General features: G+C 40.9%; 3 protein-coding genes across 6 annotated transcripts; 2 read left to right on the forward strand and 1 right to left on the reverse strand.

The window, feature by feature from the left end:
- Positions 1–2,370: 2,370 nt before the first annotated feature.
- On the reverse strand, positions 2,371–6,674 carry trip13 (thyroid hormone receptor interactor 13). 3 transcript variants are annotated; one of them, XM_028426284.1, is made up of 14 exons: positions 6,549–6,674; positions 5,568–5,627; positions 5,039–5,198; positions 4,822–4,948; positions 4,619–4,674; positions 4,436–4,526; positions 4,271–4,343; positions 4,121–4,184; positions 3,937–4,023; positions 3,658–3,764; positions 3,374–3,527; positions 2,969–3,081; positions 2,793–2,862; positions 2,371–2,713 (listed from the first exon to the last, which is right to left on the reverse strand). In XM_028426284.1, the coding sequence occupies exons 2-14, from the start codon at positions 5,624–5,626 to the stop codon at positions 2,618–2,620; spliced, it is 1,257 nt and encodes a 418-aa protein (XP_028282085.1). In that variant the 5' UTR covers position 5,627; positions 6,549–6,674; the 3' UTR covers positions 2,371–2,617. The 3 variants fall into 3 exon arrangements, with proteins under 3 accessions (XP_028282085.1, XP_028282084.1, XP_028282086.1); XM_028426283.1 differs by lacking the exon at positions 6,549–6,674 and adding an exon at positions 5,829–5,977; XM_028426285.1 differs by lacking the exon at positions 6,549–6,674 and having other exon boundaries at positions 5,538–5,592.
- brd9 (bromodomain containing 9) lies at positions 5,973–12,745 on the forward strand. Of its 2 annotated transcripts, none has more exons than XM_028426281.1 (17): positions 5,973–6,153; positions 6,615–6,835; positions 6,918–7,043; positions 7,124–7,253; positions 7,349–7,406; positions 9,533–9,677; positions 9,778–9,888; positions 10,221–10,405; positions 10,537–10,675; positions 10,957–11,032; positions 11,122–11,217; positions 11,300–11,432; positions 11,512–11,623; positions 11,709–11,765; positions 11,873–11,978; positions 12,196–12,366; positions 12,451–12,745. In XM_028426281.1, exons 1-17 carry the CDS (start codon positions 6,105–6,107, stop codon positions 12,549–12,551), a joined length of 2,016 nt encoding a protein of 671 aa, XP_028282082.1. In that variant the 5' UTR covers positions 5,973–6,104; the 3' UTR covers positions 12,552–12,745. The 2 variants fall into 2 exon arrangements, with proteins under 2 accessions (XP_028282082.1, XP_028282083.1); XM_028426282.1 differs by having other exon boundaries at positions 6,105–6,153; positions 10,540–10,675.
- A 473-nt stretch (positions 12,746–13,218) lies between these two features.
- On the forward strand, positions 13,219–17,415 carry zdhhc11 (zDHHC palmitoyltransferase 11). The gene is made up of 11 exons (XM_028424927.1): positions 13,219–13,464; positions 14,008–14,226; positions 14,610–14,788; positions 14,873–14,974; positions 15,056–15,180; positions 15,266–15,421; positions 15,500–15,615; positions 15,745–15,794; positions 15,878–15,941; positions 16,030–16,096; positions 16,344–17,415. Exons 2-11 carry the CDS (start codon positions 14,008–14,010, stop codon positions 16,484–16,486), a joined length of 1,221 nt encoding a protein of 406 aa, XP_028280728.1. The 5' UTR covers positions 13,219–13,464; the 3' UTR covers positions 16,487–17,415.
- The last annotated feature ends 926 nt before the right edge of the window (positions 17,416–18,341 follow it).

An 18,341-nucleotide genomic window follows, 5' to 3' on the forward strand; every position in this document is an offset into this window, starting at 1 on the left:
ACTAGAACTGATGTCTTGCTCAGTGAAGGTATGACAGTGTCCCAGTTTCACCACCATATACCGAGATGAATGAGGCGTGCAGCTATACAGCTCTTCCTGTCAATTTGTCTGCCATTCGGCTCCTCACAGGCACAGGACTCTCAGATCCCTGTCTGTAGTTGACAGGATGAGCCGACATTTGCATAGCTTATTGATGGCAGCTTTCTTTCATCCTACTTGCTGTGCCTAATTATCACAATTTCTTTATGCAGCCAGACTCCCGGGATTCTATTTACAAGGTATCTTTCCCTCATCCTTTCTCTTACGCCTCCTAACAGCCTGCTTAAATGGATGACAAACATGTGGGAGACAAGGACGCTTATGCCTGGAGAGCTGGAGTTGTCTTTATAGGGGCAATGTTCATTTTGATAAAAGTATGAGTTGTGATCAAAGCCTGTCATGAAGATATAAAGATCCTAGACAGCTTAAATATTATGGGCTCATTGTGTGTTTGTGCAGAGGATGTGGACACTGGCTACAGATTTGTTTCAATCAATACAATATATCACATGTTTCAACCAATACTGTAAATCATTACCTCGTTACAGCAGCATAAATGAGTGATTGTTTCCACCGTGTGTGCTCACTTTCTTCTTAACATGCCTATAAGTATGTGTGTAAATGAATCCCCTCCCTATGTGAATCACCATTGGCACATGCAGGCTTATTCCATTGCTTTCAGCAATTTACCTGAACAACGGTTGAGAGGATAAACATCAGACTGTTTGTTTTGTTTGGAGTTTTCTGACATTTTAAAGCTGCCTGAAACAGTGATAAAATTCTGCAACAATAAGGCTTTTGACTTTTCTTCCTTCTCTGGCTTGATTGCCTTTTAACAGCTGCCTGGTCTTGGATAGACTACAGTCAAAAGAAAAAGAAGAAAAAAAAGGCCTCCAGACAGAGCAATTATGGTTTTATTTACCATGCCCGTTCCTACAGCACTCCTTTTCTTTATCTGCCTCCTTTTCCCATCACTTAGCGATCGTTGATCAGATTAGAGAAAAGCAGAGTGTCTTCATGTGATTGATCACACATAAAAACATTATTCCAAACAGTGGTTGCAAAAAAAAATTAGGCGTAAAGATAACATGGCACTCAGGGGCTGCAGTTAGTTTTATGTAATGAAATGAGGTCTATTTATGTGAGGGGAAATCCATTCTTGATTAGAGTATACATCTTTTTTTGATCTTAATAATACACTTCTGACACAAAAATCCACTGATAAAACACCTGAGACAGGCCGTGTTAAAGGCTGATGTGACTGAGTGGGTTTGAAGCATGTGAATAAAGAAGAAGCCAATGTTTGCTTTTCTTTTTACACTCAGGATGGAACAGCCTACAGGATCCACCTTTGAAGTGGAATGAAAAAGCAGTTGCGAACAACAAACAAAGGGCACATTGTCTGAACTTGGCAGCTGACATGCAAAGCAGCAGAGCATTCACAGAATGCAAAACATGTTCATACGAACAATGAAGCCACTGATCTCTTCATGTAAACTGTGCGTGAGGCTGATACAAGTCATCTTTTCAACCATACATTAACGTACGCTGTCACAATATTTCTATAGATCTCTTTGAATGCCCATGCAGAGACCTGTCTCATAAAGAGGGCCTGAACCTGGATCAGGCATTTTCACCTGCAGAACTGTGAAATAAACCAAAGGTATCCTGATAGATTACATGAAGTGGGCTCAAGGTCAGCTGTTATCTGTTTTTGCTGCTGTTGCCATTTTGACTCATTGCCCCTACTGTGATTATCATGTACCTCATAAAATAATCATAATAAAACAACCTTTCCATGAATTAAACTCTTCGACAGCCTCTGTGCGCCACCAAGTGGCAGCATCAGGTAGGTGTTAAACATACACCTACTTCCATCAGAGCACTTACAAGCACCAACAATAGTGTTTATTACAGTTTTATATGAAATAGAGATGTGCTGAACATATGAATCCAGAGGGTTTACAAATTTGTTACAGACATAAATATAGAACTGATGAGGGCAGAGTTACATCCCTTTTTAAATAAAACACACAAATAGTGAACACACTGTATGTGATCATGCCCATGCTACAGAGGGACGCAGCCAGCTTAACAACAGAAATAAGTGGAAGCAAACCGGGTCAGTGGACAAAAACACTGTTGTTCCAAGTGTTGCTAAAATCATACTTTCTTTTTTTTTTGTATTTTCGATTGATTGTCCACTGAGGTTTTTGGCCCATCTGCTGTCTTTGTTCAGCAAGCTGCCATTTCAATAAGATAATGCCAACTAAACTGCCCACTGACTGGGCTAATGTTTATACACCAGTACACAAAATGACAAAAAACAAATTATGCCAAAATTTTTTTTATTAAAAATGCAAACAGAAAGCTGGAACTGTAAAGGTTAAAGCTGCATGTTAATAAAAAAATATCCAAAACTTTTAAAGTGAGAACAGAGTAAACATTCGAGTATACCACATAGAAAATCAATGGGTACTACATGTTAAATAATTATAACTGAGACAAGAATCAAACAAGGGAACAGGATGACAGCAGAGGAACAATCACGCGTCAGCCTTTGGGTACTGCAATATGTTCAGACACCGTTGACCAGGTTAGCGTTTTCCTCCTTCTGTTTATCCACAGCTTGGCTCAAAGCTTCCAGAAACCACTCAAGAGTTACTGATGGTGTCTGCAGGCAAACAAACTGCATTTAAAAGAGACATGACTCGTTGTTTTCACCCCTCAGCAGAATAAACTCAAACACCTACCTTTACAAAGAGTGCATGGGCTAGAAATGGTAACTTCCGGAGTGCTCTTCCACTCAAACCTTTGCTTTTCCTGGTAATGGTAATGGAAACAAAGTATCAGCCTCTGGCTGTTTCACACACTCAATAATGTGACAGAAGGTTTGATTTGGGTGCTGCTGCATAATCAGAGTACTCACAGTGCGATATTCCTCAGCTTCAGACTGTGTTCTGACACCTCGCTCTCTGCGAAGTCCATAGTCTCCAACTCAAACATGGTGAACAGCTGCTGCCGGGGGTAGATGATCTGACACTATGCACATGGAATATCACGAATCATAAGGCATTTCAGAAATCCATATTCACATACTTATCAGACTGACATTGTTGCTTCAGTTAAACAGCTGCTTCTGACTGTCTTTAACGGGAATGTCTGAGGGGTTTTCACGTTATATCAATGAATATTCTGCCATTTCTGTCTAGGAATTAGCAGACTACATGTTCAACCTGCTGAGGCACCTGATGATATAAAAGACTTAAGTTAGACATGTCTTCCATTATACAGAGATAACTACACATACAGTCATTGTGTATTTTTTGGTTACCTTCATCAGCTCCTCAAGGCAGGAGAGGTAGATGTTATAGATGCCCTTCTCAGACGGAGGTCCAATGTACTGCTTGATGTCAGCTCTGTCTACAAATGCCAGGTCAATCTTTTCTGTCACATTGGAGGTTGTCAGGATGAGCACGTTGGAATGTCTGAAATACATAGAATACATGAAACACAAACAATAAAAAACAAACGTGTGTATGTAAAAGTGAAAGTCATTAGAAGATTAGACAAAGTCCGAAAAAATATTTAGCAGTGATTGTAAGGATGCGGTCTGACCGTTTGATCTGGTCTAGCTGAGTAAGGACAGAGTTGACCACTCGAATAGCATCAGAAGGCTCTGTTCCTGCCCTGCTGGCATTTCTTGCTGCAGTCAGACTCTCCACCTATTCACCACAATTCAGGGTCACAGGTCCATCAGAAGCTGCTTCAGTAACGTAACACAGCACTGAGTAAACAAGCTCACCAGAGTCATTCCAGGGAATTTAAAAGCAAACCCAACTGCACAAATTACAAATTAATTTAGACCGAGGGTATTTTCCATGAAACCAATTTTACCTCATCTATCAGGACGAACACAAGAGCATCTTTGTCATCAACCAGTTGCTGAATCTTTTGAAACATCTTTGTGACCAGCTTTCCGCTCTGTAACAAAAGAGCACGATTAGCCACAAAATTAATATTGGTCCCATCTAGACCATTCAATGGTTAAACAGTTACACATAAAAGGACGCAGGTGTACCTCTGAGAACCACTTTGAAAACAAGCTGTGGCTGTTTATCTCAACAAACTGACCGTAAGTATACCTGCAGGGAGAAGAGAGTATTTTGAAACAAAAAGAGTGGGCGTGTTCACAACTGAAGAGGTTTCACTGGAGGAAAGCTTGTCTCACCGACTCGACATCCTGATTGACAGTTTCTGGGCAAGTGCTTTGCAGAGTGATGTTTTCCCAGTGCCTGGAGGGCCTGAAAGCAGGCAAAACACAAAGAGATAAATCAGTCATTTTACACACGTAATCTCTACACAATCTCAAGCAATAAAAATTTAATAAATTTACCGTGAAGCAACACAACACGGTTCCACGAAATTAGGTTGCTGTCAACATTTTTGTCTGAGAAGCAAATTGTTGTTGTGACATAATCCAGGAGCTGCAGGAAAATGTAAACAATGGAAAGATGAGCTATATGGTAAAGTTATGTAACCATTTAATTACTTCCTCATCTGATATTAATTACTTTACCTGTGTTTTGACTCCACTTTCATAAACCAGACTTTCCCAAATCCCATGGAATTCAGCTGTTAAAAAGCAGATGATGGCATTTTAAGGGAATATTCAGATAAGAAAACTGAGCAAAAAATACATTTGACCTCAAAACAGATGTACAGAATATATTTTACATTAGCTCGCTGTTATCATTGGGCTGCTGTCTACACTAATCTCACCTGCCGGCAGCAACCAGTGAGTGGCTGCTGAAAGCTCCTCATCCTCGTCCAGCATCAGCATGCTGGGTCCATCCTCATTCAGTGTGTAGATGTGAATCGAGACGGAGCAGTTCTCCAAATCAAGGGGCTGAGTGAGGGAAAACCATTCAGGAATCAAACCGCTTCATGACAGCTACAGAACCGAATGATAATATTAAAAAAAACAAAAACAATTAACCTGTGTTGGCGTTTCATCAGGATTATCTATAGCCACTGATTCCACGTGATCCCTCAGGAAGTCCTCATCAAATTCTGTCCATCTGTAGTTTCCAAACACCATGCTGTGGCGATTCAGCAGATTCTGAACATGCCTCTCCACCTCAGACCGGTTAGCTGTACTATATGAAAAATTAAATATCAACAAGAACGGAATCAGAACAAAATGGAACAGATGTGTGTGTATACTTTCTGGCTGGTTGATGGCAGAGCTGATAAAAAACAACTGTTAATAACAGTAAATGATATTATTATTTATATTATTATTAGAATCATATCACATAGTTCTATTGGTACTTATTTGCGCTGTTTTGTACGGAGCCCATCTGACGACATGGTAAAAAAATAAATAAATCGTGGCCACGAATTATTCTAATTAATATTAATTAATAATAAATAATAGATTTACCATGTCATCAGAGGGGCTCCGTAGTTTTGTCCTGCTTTAACAACTAAATTACCTTTCGAGTGTCAAGTCGAGAGGAGCTCACCTGTGAGGTTTAACGTGGACCTCCACGTTGACCTTTGGTCTCTGGTTTTCCCCCTCCATCCTGCCATGTGGACAGAACAACATTTATAGTTCCAACGACAACATTTCTCACACAGAGCGCTTCACAGACGTTTCGTCCTCCCGTAACACAACTCACTCCTGCATTGCGTTAGCTAGCTAGCTTACGTTGTCAAAGCAGGAGTTAGCTAACACGGCTAATTAGTATTAAACAGTTTGTCACACGGACAAAACTGTATCGTACCTCATAACAATCTCGTTGTCAAACGAATTAGTTGCATCAACCAAATCTCTTGTGTCCATTAACAGTCAAAGGTCCGCTGCAGTTTTATAAAAGTAGGGAAGTTCGAATAGAGCGCGCTGATTTGATAAACCGGAAATACAACAATCCTGTTTGGCTTGTACTTCCGTTTTGCAGCCTTTCTTGTTGCTAAGATCGTCGTTACATCTGGAGTACGCTAGCGACTTGTCCCACCCATAATCGGAATAAATATAAGACTTCGAGTATAACCACGGAGACATGGGGAAAAAACACAAGAAACATAAACCGGAATGGAGAACAGTTGATGGTACACGAGCGCATATTTTACTATTAGCATGTAGCAGAAACGCCTTTGTTCCTGCTAGCTATGGCTTAGCTTAGCTGGAAACATTTTTTTATTACGTTTTATAAAATTAATATGGTGCAGTGCCCGTGACACAACAGCCTCCAAAAAACAATTATTCAGTTTGTTATGATACGACATGTGAATTGAACTTGTTGATTTCGCTTCCTTGCGTTTAAGTTCGATCATAGCATTGTCATAACATACAATTACGTTATGAGAACATTAGAGAGCTTTATGTTATTGGTATATATATATATATATATATATATATATATATATATATATATATATATATATATATATATATATATATGGTAATATTCCTACCATGCAAAAACCAACGTATTGTCACTTACTGTTTCTCTTGTTTCTACTATACATTACAATCCCTGTCTCACTGTTACTCTCTGTTTTGGTTGAAGACTATGAGGACAAAGCTCTTGAGAAGCCCCTGAAGCTGGTGCTCAAAGTTGGAGGGAGTGAAGTGACAGAGCTTTCTGGTTCAGGCCATGACTCCAGCTATTATGATGACAGGTCAGACCACGAGCGTGAGCGCCACAAGGAGAAGAAGAAGAAGAAGAAGAAAAAGTCCGAAAAGGATAAAGACAAGTATGTGGACGATGAGGAGAGAAGGCGGCGGAAGGTTAGTACACAGAGGACAATTCCTTCATCTGATTGAGGCATTGTTTGGCACTTTAATTTGAATATTAACTTTCACATCACAGGAGGAAAAAAGGAAGAAGAGAGAGCGGGAGCAGATTGAATCAGAGGCAGCAGCTGTTACTGCTGCAAGTGCAGGCATTCCTGTTGAACCGTTCACGCTGTCAAAAAGTATAAGCATTGGACTAGAGGTAAACTAACTTGGAAATATGATCAGTGAATGATTACTGTGGAATGTGGTTAACATTATGTGTTGTATGTATCCATTCAGCCTGAAGAGAAGAAAAAGAAGAAGGAGAGGTTTGATGTCGACCTTGAATTGGAGGAGTTCCACCCCAGTGTGAAAGTGGAAGTGGAACAGCCGGGAGACAGGCCAGTCAGAGCCTGCCGGACACAACAAGGCAAGACATTGCATCATCACATTTCGCAAACATTTTATATTCACTAGTGTGTTAATCGGCGGCTGTGGTTTTTTGTGTGTGTTTGCCTGATATAGAGAGTGAGACCACTCCTCGTCAACAGCTGCTGGAACACTTTCTGAGGCAGTTGCAGAGGTGAGAATCAACGCCGTTAAGAGCACCAAGGAGCAATGAAAAAAATGTATCTGACCACATAAGTAGTCAGTAGTCAAAAAAAAAGTGGGAGGACCCAAACCCAAGACTATAAAGCCCACACAAAAAGAGCCTTAATGAATGAATGAAATCTACAGAACACATTTTATTTTCCATGCCACAAGCACAAAATGTCACATTTGCATATACACTCAACAAAAATATAAACGCAACACTTTTGTTTTTGCTCCCATGTTTCATGAGATGGACTTGAAGATCTAAACTTCATTCCAGATACACAATATTACCATTCCTCTCAAACATTGTTCACAAATCTGTCTAAATGTGTGATAGTGAGCACTTCTGCTTTGCTGAGATAATCCATCCCACCTCACAGGTGTGCCACATCAAGATGCTGATCTGACATCATGATTAGTGCACAGGTGTACCTCAAACTGCCCACAATAAAAGGCCACCCTGAAATGTGCAGTTTTGTCTCACAGCAAAATGCCACAGATGCCACAAGCATTGAGGGAGCGTGCAATTGGCATGCTGACAGCAGGAATGTCAACCAGATCTGTTGCTCGTGCATTGAATGTTCATTTCTCCACCATAAGCCGTCTCCAAAGGCGTTTCAGAGAATATGGCAGTACATCCAACCGGCCTCACAACCACAGACCACGAGTAACCACACCAGCCCAGGACCTCCACATCCAGCAGGTTCACCTCCGAGATCGTCTGAGACCAGCCACTCAGACAGCTGCTGAAACAATTGGTTTGCATAACCAAACAATTTCTGCACAAACTGTCAGAAACCGTCTCAGGGAAGCTCAACTGCATGCTCGTCGTCCTCATCGGGGTCTTAACCTGACTCCAGATCGTCGCTGTAACAGACTTGAGTGGGCAAATGCTCACATTCGATGGCGTCTAGCACGTTGGAGAGGTGTTCTCTTCACGGATGAATCTCGGTTTACATTGTTCAGGGCAGATGGCAGACAGCGTGTGTGGCGTTGTGTGGGTGAGCGCTTTGCTGATGTCAATGTTGTGGATCGAGTGGCCCATGGTGGTGGTGGGGTCATGGTATGGGCAGGCATCTGTTATGGACGAAGAACACAGGTGCATTTTATTGATGGCATTTTGAATGCACAGAGATACCGTGATGAGATCCTGAGGCCCATTGTTGTGCCATACATCCATGAACATCACCTCATGTTTCAGCAAGATAATGCACGGCCCCATGTTGCAAGGATCTGTACACAATTCTTGGAAGCTGAAAATGTCCCAGTTCTTGCATGGCCAGCATACTCACCGGACATGTCACCCATTGAACATGTTTGGGATGTGCTTGACCGGCGTATACGACAGCGTGCACCAGTTCCCACTAATATCCAGCAACTTCGCACAGCCATTGAAGAGGAGTGGACCAACATTCCACAGGCCACAATAGACAATCTGATAAACTCTATGCGAAGAAGATGTGTTGCACTGCATGAGGCAAATGGTGGTCACACTGACTGGTTCTGAGTCCCCAGACCGCCAATAAAGCAGAAACAAAATGCACATTTCAGGGTGGCCTTTTATTGTGGGCAGTTTAAGGTACACCTGTGCACTAATCATGATGTCAGATCAGCATCTTGATGTGGCACACCTGTGAGGTGGGATGGATTATCTCAGCAAAGCAGAAGTGCTCACTATCACACATTTAGACAGATTTGTGAACAATGTTTGAGAGGAATGGTAATATTGTGTATCTGGAATGAAGTTTAGATCTTCAAGTCCATCTCATGAAACATGGGAGCAAAAACAAAAGTGTTGCGTTTATATTTTTGTTGAGTGTATCTTATATCTTATATATTTCCTCTAGCCTCTAGTAAAACTAAAAATAGTGAAAAATTTGCATTTGTTTTGGTGTCATGGGAAAGGCTGAATATTGTTTAGTGTAATGAGTGGAGCCCAAATTCTATTGATCACTACTGTAAAAGTAAAAAATTGGAGAATGAGTATTGGTGTGTGTGTGTGTAAAGTTAAGTTCCTGGTTCGTCTACATTTAGCATGTAGTCTGGTTGATCAAAACACGATTAATTTATATTGATCACATTGACCTGACAGATGCATACTTTGCTTTATAGGAAAGATCCACACGGATTCTTCTCATTTCCAGTAACTGATGCAATTGCTCCTGGTTACTCAGTGATCATCAAACATCCAATGGACTTTAGCACCATGAAGGACAAGATTAGAAACAATGAATACAACACGGTAACAGAATTCAAGGTGAGTATACTGTTCAAAACACCTTCCTCTCCAAAACAAGTTTACAAAAAACCCATGTGTGTAACATCAGCCCACAACCCTGATTGATTTTGGCCTTCAGGCGGACTTTAAACTGATGTGCGACAATGCCATGGTATACAACCGACCGGAGACTGTCTACTACAAGGCTGCCAAGAAACTGCTTCATACAGGATTTAAGATGATGAGCAAGGTAATCTGACTACAACTGTTTTCTCATATGTCATTTTACAGCCCACCTATCTTGTTATTGTGTTTGATTTAACTACATTCAAAGCACCGTGATACTTTTAGCAACAGAACAGTCCTACATGCAAATAAAACTCATTTGGATGTTGCTACAGAAACAAATGCTATGCTGGAAATGTGTACTGAGCAGTAAAAAAACATACATTCTGTTTTAGTGTATTATTCTGTCAAACCAATCCACAATTTTCTAGCAGCATCATTTCATCTTATATATTTCCCAGTTTTTTTAAGATGATTAGGTTAAGCTCATTATTTCCCCCTCTGCTCTGTTTCCAGGAGCGACTTTTGGCCTTAAAACGCAGCATGTCGTTCATGCAGGACATGGACTTCACCCAGCAGGCAGCCATTTTGGGAGATGAAGACCTGGTAGCGGATTTACCTCCTCCAGAGGCGCTGCCCATCCCAGTGGAAGCAAAGAAGTCCAGGAAACAACCAGTGAAAGACATGAAGGGAGTCATCAGGTACTCATTTGCATCCACATTAATGTGTCATTATAGATTTTAAAAAAAATAAATACATGTAGAGAGGTGCTTTATGATTGTTGCTCAGCACCTTCTAGTATAGTAACACTGTATCATTGTCGTTTCTCTAGTAGTAGCTACCTGTATGAACCAGAGGGGAACGCTTGCAGCTTGACGGACAGTACAGCTGAGGAGCACGTCCTGGCACTGGTTGAACATTCAGCAGATGAAGCTCGGGACCGAATCAACAGATACATGCCCACCTCCAAGGTTTAGCCACACTTACCGAGATAGATATAATGTTTCTACAAGCTGTAGCTGCTCTTTCCTTATGAGATTACAAAGAAGGTCATCCATGATTATAATAATCTGGATTTTACCAAGAAAAAAAGAAAAAATAAGAATCCTGGAAAACAATTTTAGACAGTACTACGAGGTTTTACAGAACTAAGATACACTTCACTGAACCTTGGTAAAATCCAAAGTTTTAAGTGTGTTAGCCTTGTGACTAACATTCACATTTACTTAATGTTATCTCTCTGTGTTTTCAGATGGGCTACCTGCGTAAAGAAACAGATGGTTCTCTTGTGTATACAGTTGTAAATCAGAGTGATCCTGAGGCAGAAGGTTTGCTACTATATTCCAATATGATCTACTGTACAGAAGTGTACTATCTGATATCTGTGTAACAACCAAATTTGGCCCTATTTCTGCAGAAGAGGAGATACATAAAGTTGACCTGAGCTCTCTGTCAAATAAGCTCCTGCCTGGATTAACAACCTTGGGTTTCAAAGATGACAGGAGACACAAAGGTAAATCATGAGGTGCACTTTTGTTGAGTCTGTCCTGTCTGGTGTGTATGGCTGTTAACAGGTTGCATGTGTGTGTGTGTAGTGACTTTCCTCAGCAGTGCCTACAACATCCAGACCCTTCAGAAGAACTCCGTCTTTCCAGACTTGCTACCTGATGAGGTGGACATGCTTTACTCAGCCTATGGAGATGACACGGGGGTACAGTGTGCTCTCAGGTATGAGACTTTTTTTGTGATTGGTGAAACTTGAAAATATGGACGTGTCTTCACTCAGCTTTTATTATGTGTACCCTAGCATACAAGAGTTTGTCAAAGGCTGTGGAAGTGTCACCAAGCGTTGGGTTGATGGGCTCCTGGACAAGATGACCGCAAGCGATCACACTAATGCAGTGAATCAGATTCGGCAGGTACGGTATTTGATTTGTACTTTGGTACTGTGGTTTTACTATTGGTCCTTTGTTGTGTGTGTCTGATTCTTATTTTACATTTCAGAAAAGAAACATATTGCTGAAACCTGATGAAAGCAAGACCAACATCTGTGACATGCAGGTAAGCTTTATATCACAGATGGAGAGAATTTAAGTTTTTCTTAAAGTAATATTTTGTTTATTCTCACTGAATTGAATGTGTAATTCCAGCTGTGTGTTTTTGTTTAGATTGCAGATGGTACTGGCCTGGGAGACAGCGGATCAGTGCTGGATTTCATGTCAATGAAGAACTATACTGATATGTCTCTGGATATTTCCATGCTTAACTCCTTAGGTGATTATCTACTATCAATGTCTGTCCGCAGCAATACTGCCTAACAGCTTTATTACATTTTTAAAGGCACAACATTAAAACTCATTTATGAACACCGGATAAAAACTGATGAATGTGACGTCTTCCCTTTTGTTTTAGTAGCATAGTTTTTTTAAATTTCTGTTTTCATTTAACTTCCTATGATGATTTTAACTTTCTTCTTCTTTTTTTTTATTAGGTAAGGCAGTGAAAAAAGAGCCAGGTAATGAGGACAGCCAGCAGCATTTTGACGACGCTGACAAACTTCTGCAGGAGTTCCAGGAGGCTCAGGTCGACAGAGTCGGATCAAGACCCTCATCTAACCTGTCCTCTCTCTCTAACGCCTCAGAGAGGGACCAGCATCACTTAGGTATCTACAGTTACTTTTCTTTGCTTGTTGTTGTGAATCATTGCAACTTTGTATTGCAACAGCCGTGTTTTCTTGTATCCACAGGAAGCCCATCACACTTAGGTGTTGGGGACCAGTCTGAAATGGTTCATGATCCCTATGAGTTCCTGCAGTCTCCAGACCCAGACGGGCCAGCCAACAGCTGACCACACTCACTGCCTTTTTTTATTATCTTGATGTTACTGTACCCTGGGTGCTCAAGTTCTGCACTGTTTAAACACTGTGGTGACAGCAGGAGGAGACCTCAGGCCTGTTTTAAAGACTGAATACAAGTGTACAGACTGTTTGTAGTGTCATTGTATGTTTTTGTATGAGTGTAGAATAAATGCTTGCATCTGTATTTATAAATGTGTGCAGATTAATTTGAAAATGAATATGGGAACTATCTAAAAGCAGCGGTTATCTAAATATAGTGCCTTTGCAGTTAAAAGATGTAAATGTCTGACTTCTCGTATTTCTGCAGCAGGAAACTTCTACTCAAACCTACAAGCGCTGCTGTTATAGGATGTCTCACTGTGTGAGGGAAGTGAAAATGAAGCATGCAGCATACATTTGCATCAGTGTAATGAAACATGACAAAGTTAACCATGAAAGATAAGCTTTACTTTTTGAAAGCAGAAGTGTTCTGTTTGCTGTTCCCCTGCTGGAACAGAGAGTTAACCTCTATTCCATGGGTTTTAAAGTACAAACTAAAGCTGCGATTGTGCGTGTGATAGGCATTAGGCAGGCTACATGCTTATTTATTGGGTCACTCAGTAAAGAGCTGCAACTGAAAAGCTGGGCATCATGAATAGAGCCACAGTGCGCATGCGCGGTTGGGCAGTTTCCATAGCGCTGCTCCGACTTGCTGAGTTGATTCTTCAACTTCTGATTGTCGTCCTTCGATTACACAAACCCGAGGTCAGCGGAGCCGCTTCTCTTCAAGACTGCTGCTGCTTTTAATCTGGCTCTTTAGTCGATGTTTTGTGTTTTCTCGTAATGTGAATTTAGTACTTATTTGATCCACCCTGGCTGATAAACTAAACATGGGATATTAAACGGCTGCCTTTCACCAGAAAAGTAAGTTAGTTCTTCACTAATTCATGTTTAATAAAGTTTTATACTAAAAAAATATATCGTTTAAACGACTTAAGTTTAAAATGTTCTACTGTAGTGGTACAGTTAGTTTGTTAGTCGCGTCAGCTGGTAAGCAAAACGAGGCAACAAGCTAGCTGCCAGGGAGACAGTTTGACTGTCAAATATTTGACTCATGTCTTACCACCACAACAACAACAAAAAACTAAATTGATTTTTCTGAGAAAGAAAATCATTCTTGCATTTTCATCTTCTGCTTTGCCGCTAAAGTGGAGGATATTCAACACTTTACACTATTATTCGCTTGTGTAACAGTGTCCTCCTTGTCATTGCATGCAGTCTCAACATCTGTCCACATCTAGCTCTAATTAATGCAGTGTGAGTGTAGGTCCAGTAATGGTTGTGCTGTCACCATCATCATCATCATCATCATCATCATCATCATCATCATTATCATCAAATGTGGCCACACTCTGCTGCAGCTTCACTTAAGTGTATATTACTGCTTTCCCTCTCTGTGCTGTCCAGATGAGCTGCTTCAGTAGGAGCGTGAGACGCACAGCGCCCATACTAGGCAGCAGCAAAAATGAGCCGGCCTTCTCTAAACCCCCCCGGATCAACGGATGGTCGTGGCCCCCTCACGCTTTACAGGTGGCTGGGTGGCTGGTGTACATCTACCTCGCCATAGTCAGCTTTGGAATCTATATCCCTCTTCTACCTGTGCCATGGAAGCACGTGGTTTATGCCGTATCCTTAACACACAGCTGAAACTTTGTGGGTCTGTTATGTGTGAACATGTCACAGACATTGGCCTTTGCTCTGGTTTTGTTTAAGCTGCTGGATAAGACAAGGATGTGGTTGTTTGTATGTTGGCTTGTCTGTATGGGCACCAGTCAGACCCGGACTGAGTCCGGCTCTCTCTGTGGTCTTCACATGATCAGTGGTCTTTTTGTTACACATTGAATGGCTCATGATGTCAACACACTAGTTAATTTTAATTCACTCTGCCAGTAGAACATTCAGACTCTTCATACTTTCTCACACACAACATACACTTCTTATGTCCTTAATTCTGCCATTGTTTGCACACATGGATCTGTATAGTTTACCTTCACTGCCAATGTGTACAGCTGATGGCCATAGCATTTGCTGTACACCTCTTTACCCATATCACCGCTGCGACAATAGATCCAGCAGATGCCAGCATGAGGGCCAAACAGAGCTACTCCAGCCCCATGCCTTTATTTGACCGAACGAAGCAGCCACATGTGATCCAAGATCTGAAGTGTAATCTATGCGATATCAGGGTGTACGTATACCAAGCAATCTGTAATGTAGTTTTCCATTGATAACCACGAAAATGTGTTTAATGATGTGAAAAATCTTCCTGTAGTGGTCCCAAAGTTAAACACTGCGGTACGTGCAACAAGTGTGTGGAGGACTTTGATCACCATTGCAAATGGCTGAACACCTGTGTGGGAGGAAGGAACTATAGGTGAGATGAAGGTCTGGGTGAAGAGGCTGTTTGAAATGAGGTCTGATAAATGAGCATTGTGTTTTTGTGCATTATTTTAAGGTTTTTCTTCATGGCGCTCATCTCTGCTACACTGGGCGTCTCTCTGCTCATTGCTGTGGTCTTGTTTATATTCATTCAGCATTACCTGGATCCAAACAGCCTACGGACTGCACCACAGTTTGACAGTGAGTTACAGTACAACTAAGTAGGAAGAAAGCAATTAACCAATTGTCCATTTGATCATTGAATTCCGTATGTTTGTTCTTCTAGGTGTGGTGGGAAATACTACTTGGCTGATCTTTTTACCTTTAGCTCCCATAAAGACCAGTTCAACTAGTGTCCTCATATTAGCCTTCATCACAGCGATGCTGAGCATCATCAGCCTGCTGCTGCTCGGTCATCTGCTGGGCTTTCACCTTTACCTCTGTGAGTGACTCTACGACAAACATAACATGGTCAAATTTCTCTTTCTTCAGTTATTTACCCACACCATTTTCTTTACAGTTCACAAAGGCATAAGCACATTTGATTACATAAAGATGCAGCGCAACAAAGAAGCTAGTAATGCAGGCTCTGAAGCAGGAAACTGTGATACAGAAACCCATAACAAGTCTCCCCAGGTTAGATGTGTGTGTGTGTGTGTGTGTGTGTGTGTGTGTGTGTGTGTGTGTGTGTGTTTTTACTGTCATTAACACTCCCTCCTGCTGTAAGTTTATGACTTGATAAACTGTTTTCTTCCTTATTCAAAGAACCAAGAGGGAACAATTGACTGTGAGCCAACATTATCACAGAGTTCAAGGTAAAAAGAATCCCTGCAGTTCTAGTTGTACAACTATTACTAATATGTTTTATGGATTTGTTGCCGCTCTGGTTTTCCTACAGTTCCTGTAATTTTGACGATAAAGGACCGCTCGCCAGTCGACTTTCAGCGTCCATTTGTACAGAGGTACTAGTGATTATTTATCACATCTTATTTTAATAATTTTACATGAAACCAATTTCTGACACTGCATTAAAATCTGGTTTTGGTTTAGCTGGAAACCTTTAGGAAGTCAACCGAAAAGGAGAGTAGTTTCCAGTATGGCATAGAGAATACAGCAAGTAAGTGTGTTACCTGCAGTTATCTCTATTGAATAATGTCACTTACAGTTATGGTGAGGAAAAAATATTATACATGCCAATGTATAAAAACAAATCCATGACTTGACTGCCTTGGAAATCACCTCTGATTTTTTTCTGGTTGCTCCTTGTAAACAAACAATGGCCATTGATGAGGAGTTTATTAGCATGGATAATTAAATGGCATTAGTGCATGCTATAAAATATGTATCTCTCCTGTGTCTGAAAGGGGAAATATCTATGAGTAACATCAACAGCTGGAAGCCTGACAATGATGTGAAGGATGGGAGCGCCGGCGTGAGGTCTGCAGACAGAGTTCCTGGGGTGCAGGACCCTCTGGGCAGCTCAGTTATGACTGCAGATGATGCTTAGCAGTAAACAGTGTCCAGGGTTCTCGCAGGGTCTTAAAAAGTCTAAAAATGTCTACAATTTAAAACTTTAAATTTTTGGCCAAGGCACACAAACACCAGTTTGCTGTAAAAAGCCTTCAGTGGGCTCAAGCTATCACCCAGTTTTGTATATCACCCCCGCCGCCCTCACCTTTGTCAGCCGCCCGGTCCCTCCGCACTCCAGCACACTGTCAGGTGCTTTGGATCCTTCACCCAATTAGAAAGAATCTGTCACACAACAGTTGTACTGATATTTGCAGCATCTTGTTTCGGGTAATGAGTCGTGATGGTCTAAAATTTCATTCACAGTGGTCTTGAAAGGTCTTAAAAAGGTCTTAAATGTAACTTACTAAAACCTGCAAGAACCCTGAGCGTCAACAACATGGTGGTTCAGAACATGCTGCTGCTGCTTTCAGGAACAATTTAACATGAAAATACACTGGATAGAACAGAAACACTATCAAAGGACTGGATCATCAAACTGTGTGTGTTTTTTATACAAAGGGCATTTTATATGCCACCTGAAAGAACTGTGGGTTGCCGTTAGGTTTTCCTCCTCTTTATTTGCACTGTTTTTATGATGGCTGAATTATTTAAAGCATTGTTTTATCTCACTGATTTGTAGATTTCAGTCCAAGTCCATTCCAACTGCCAGTTTAGTCTCTCTTCCACTAGAGAAAATCTGATAGAAGAGTTTACTGTTCATATTCTAAGTACTGTACTCACTCTTATTATTTAAGCATCCTGTCACTTTATCTGATCACCAAATAGCAGGCCATAAATGGGAACATACTTTGTCTGACTGAAAGCAGTGGAGCTACTAGCCTGAACTCATGTGAGCTCTGTCCATTGTTGGAATTATGTTAAACAAATGCTTTAATTCAGTTTTATAGTAAAATATATAAATACACAGTGCTTGGTCTTGTTATTATTATTATTATGATTTTTGCCTGCGGACACATTGTGGTTCTCTGGATGACCAAAGCTGCTTCTTAGGTGCTGTCCTGTTCTGTGACACGCTCTGATGATCAATGGGATGATAAGGGAAGCTTACTTAGTGATAGACTTGACTTTTAAGCTCTGCAGAAAAAGAACAAAAGATCAATTAAAAATGGTTTTCTGGGAACCTACTAGCTGATTTAGTTTGTGGTTAGTGCTACATCAGTTTCCTCAGGTTGTTAGATGTGGTAGATCCATAGTAACCTTCAGCTGTTGATCATGTGGAGCCAAATGAGTTTCCCCTTTTGGGATTTATAAAGCTGTTTAATTGCTAAGGAAACTCATTAACTAGAAACCATGAGTACAAAGATAGGTGCTGCACATTAATATTTTAGCCTTCTGTCAGTCATTTAGGTTGAGAAGGGGGTTCACTACTTGCTAAATGAATCGAGGGTGAGCTCAGCAGCACTTAGACTCAACAGCACCTGGAGGCTTTTATATGCTCATGACTGCCAGGCAGGTGGTTTTGGAGACCGTGGATAACAAGCTTTTATCTTTGGAGTGTCAGGAGTGTGGGCTGAGTTGCTGCTCCTGAAATTATACGTTAATAAACGTTTTTTTTGTGATATTTAACTCATATATTGAAAAAAAACCTCCTCAAGAAAGCTGTCTCTAAACAAATGTACATTTCCATCAGTAATCTCTTTATGTTCCGTAATAAAACTGCTGCTGTATAATTTTTATGAATTTCAAAAGAATTTAGAACAGGGAAGTTACAGCCTGTAGATTAAGTGTACACTGTCATGCCTTATTTTGACCACTAGAGGGCTGTAGACACAGAACGGCATAATGTGTCCTATATTGAAGGGTTTCAGTGGATTTTGCCCCACTGCTCTTCC

The sequence above is a fragment of the Parambassis ranga genome, chromosome 16 (assembly GCF_900634625.1).
Source record: "Parambassis ranga chromosome 16, fParRan2.1, whole genome shotgun sequence".
Taxonomy (NCBI): domain Eukaryota; kingdom Metazoa; phylum Chordata; class Actinopteri; family Ambassidae; genus Parambassis; species Parambassis ranga.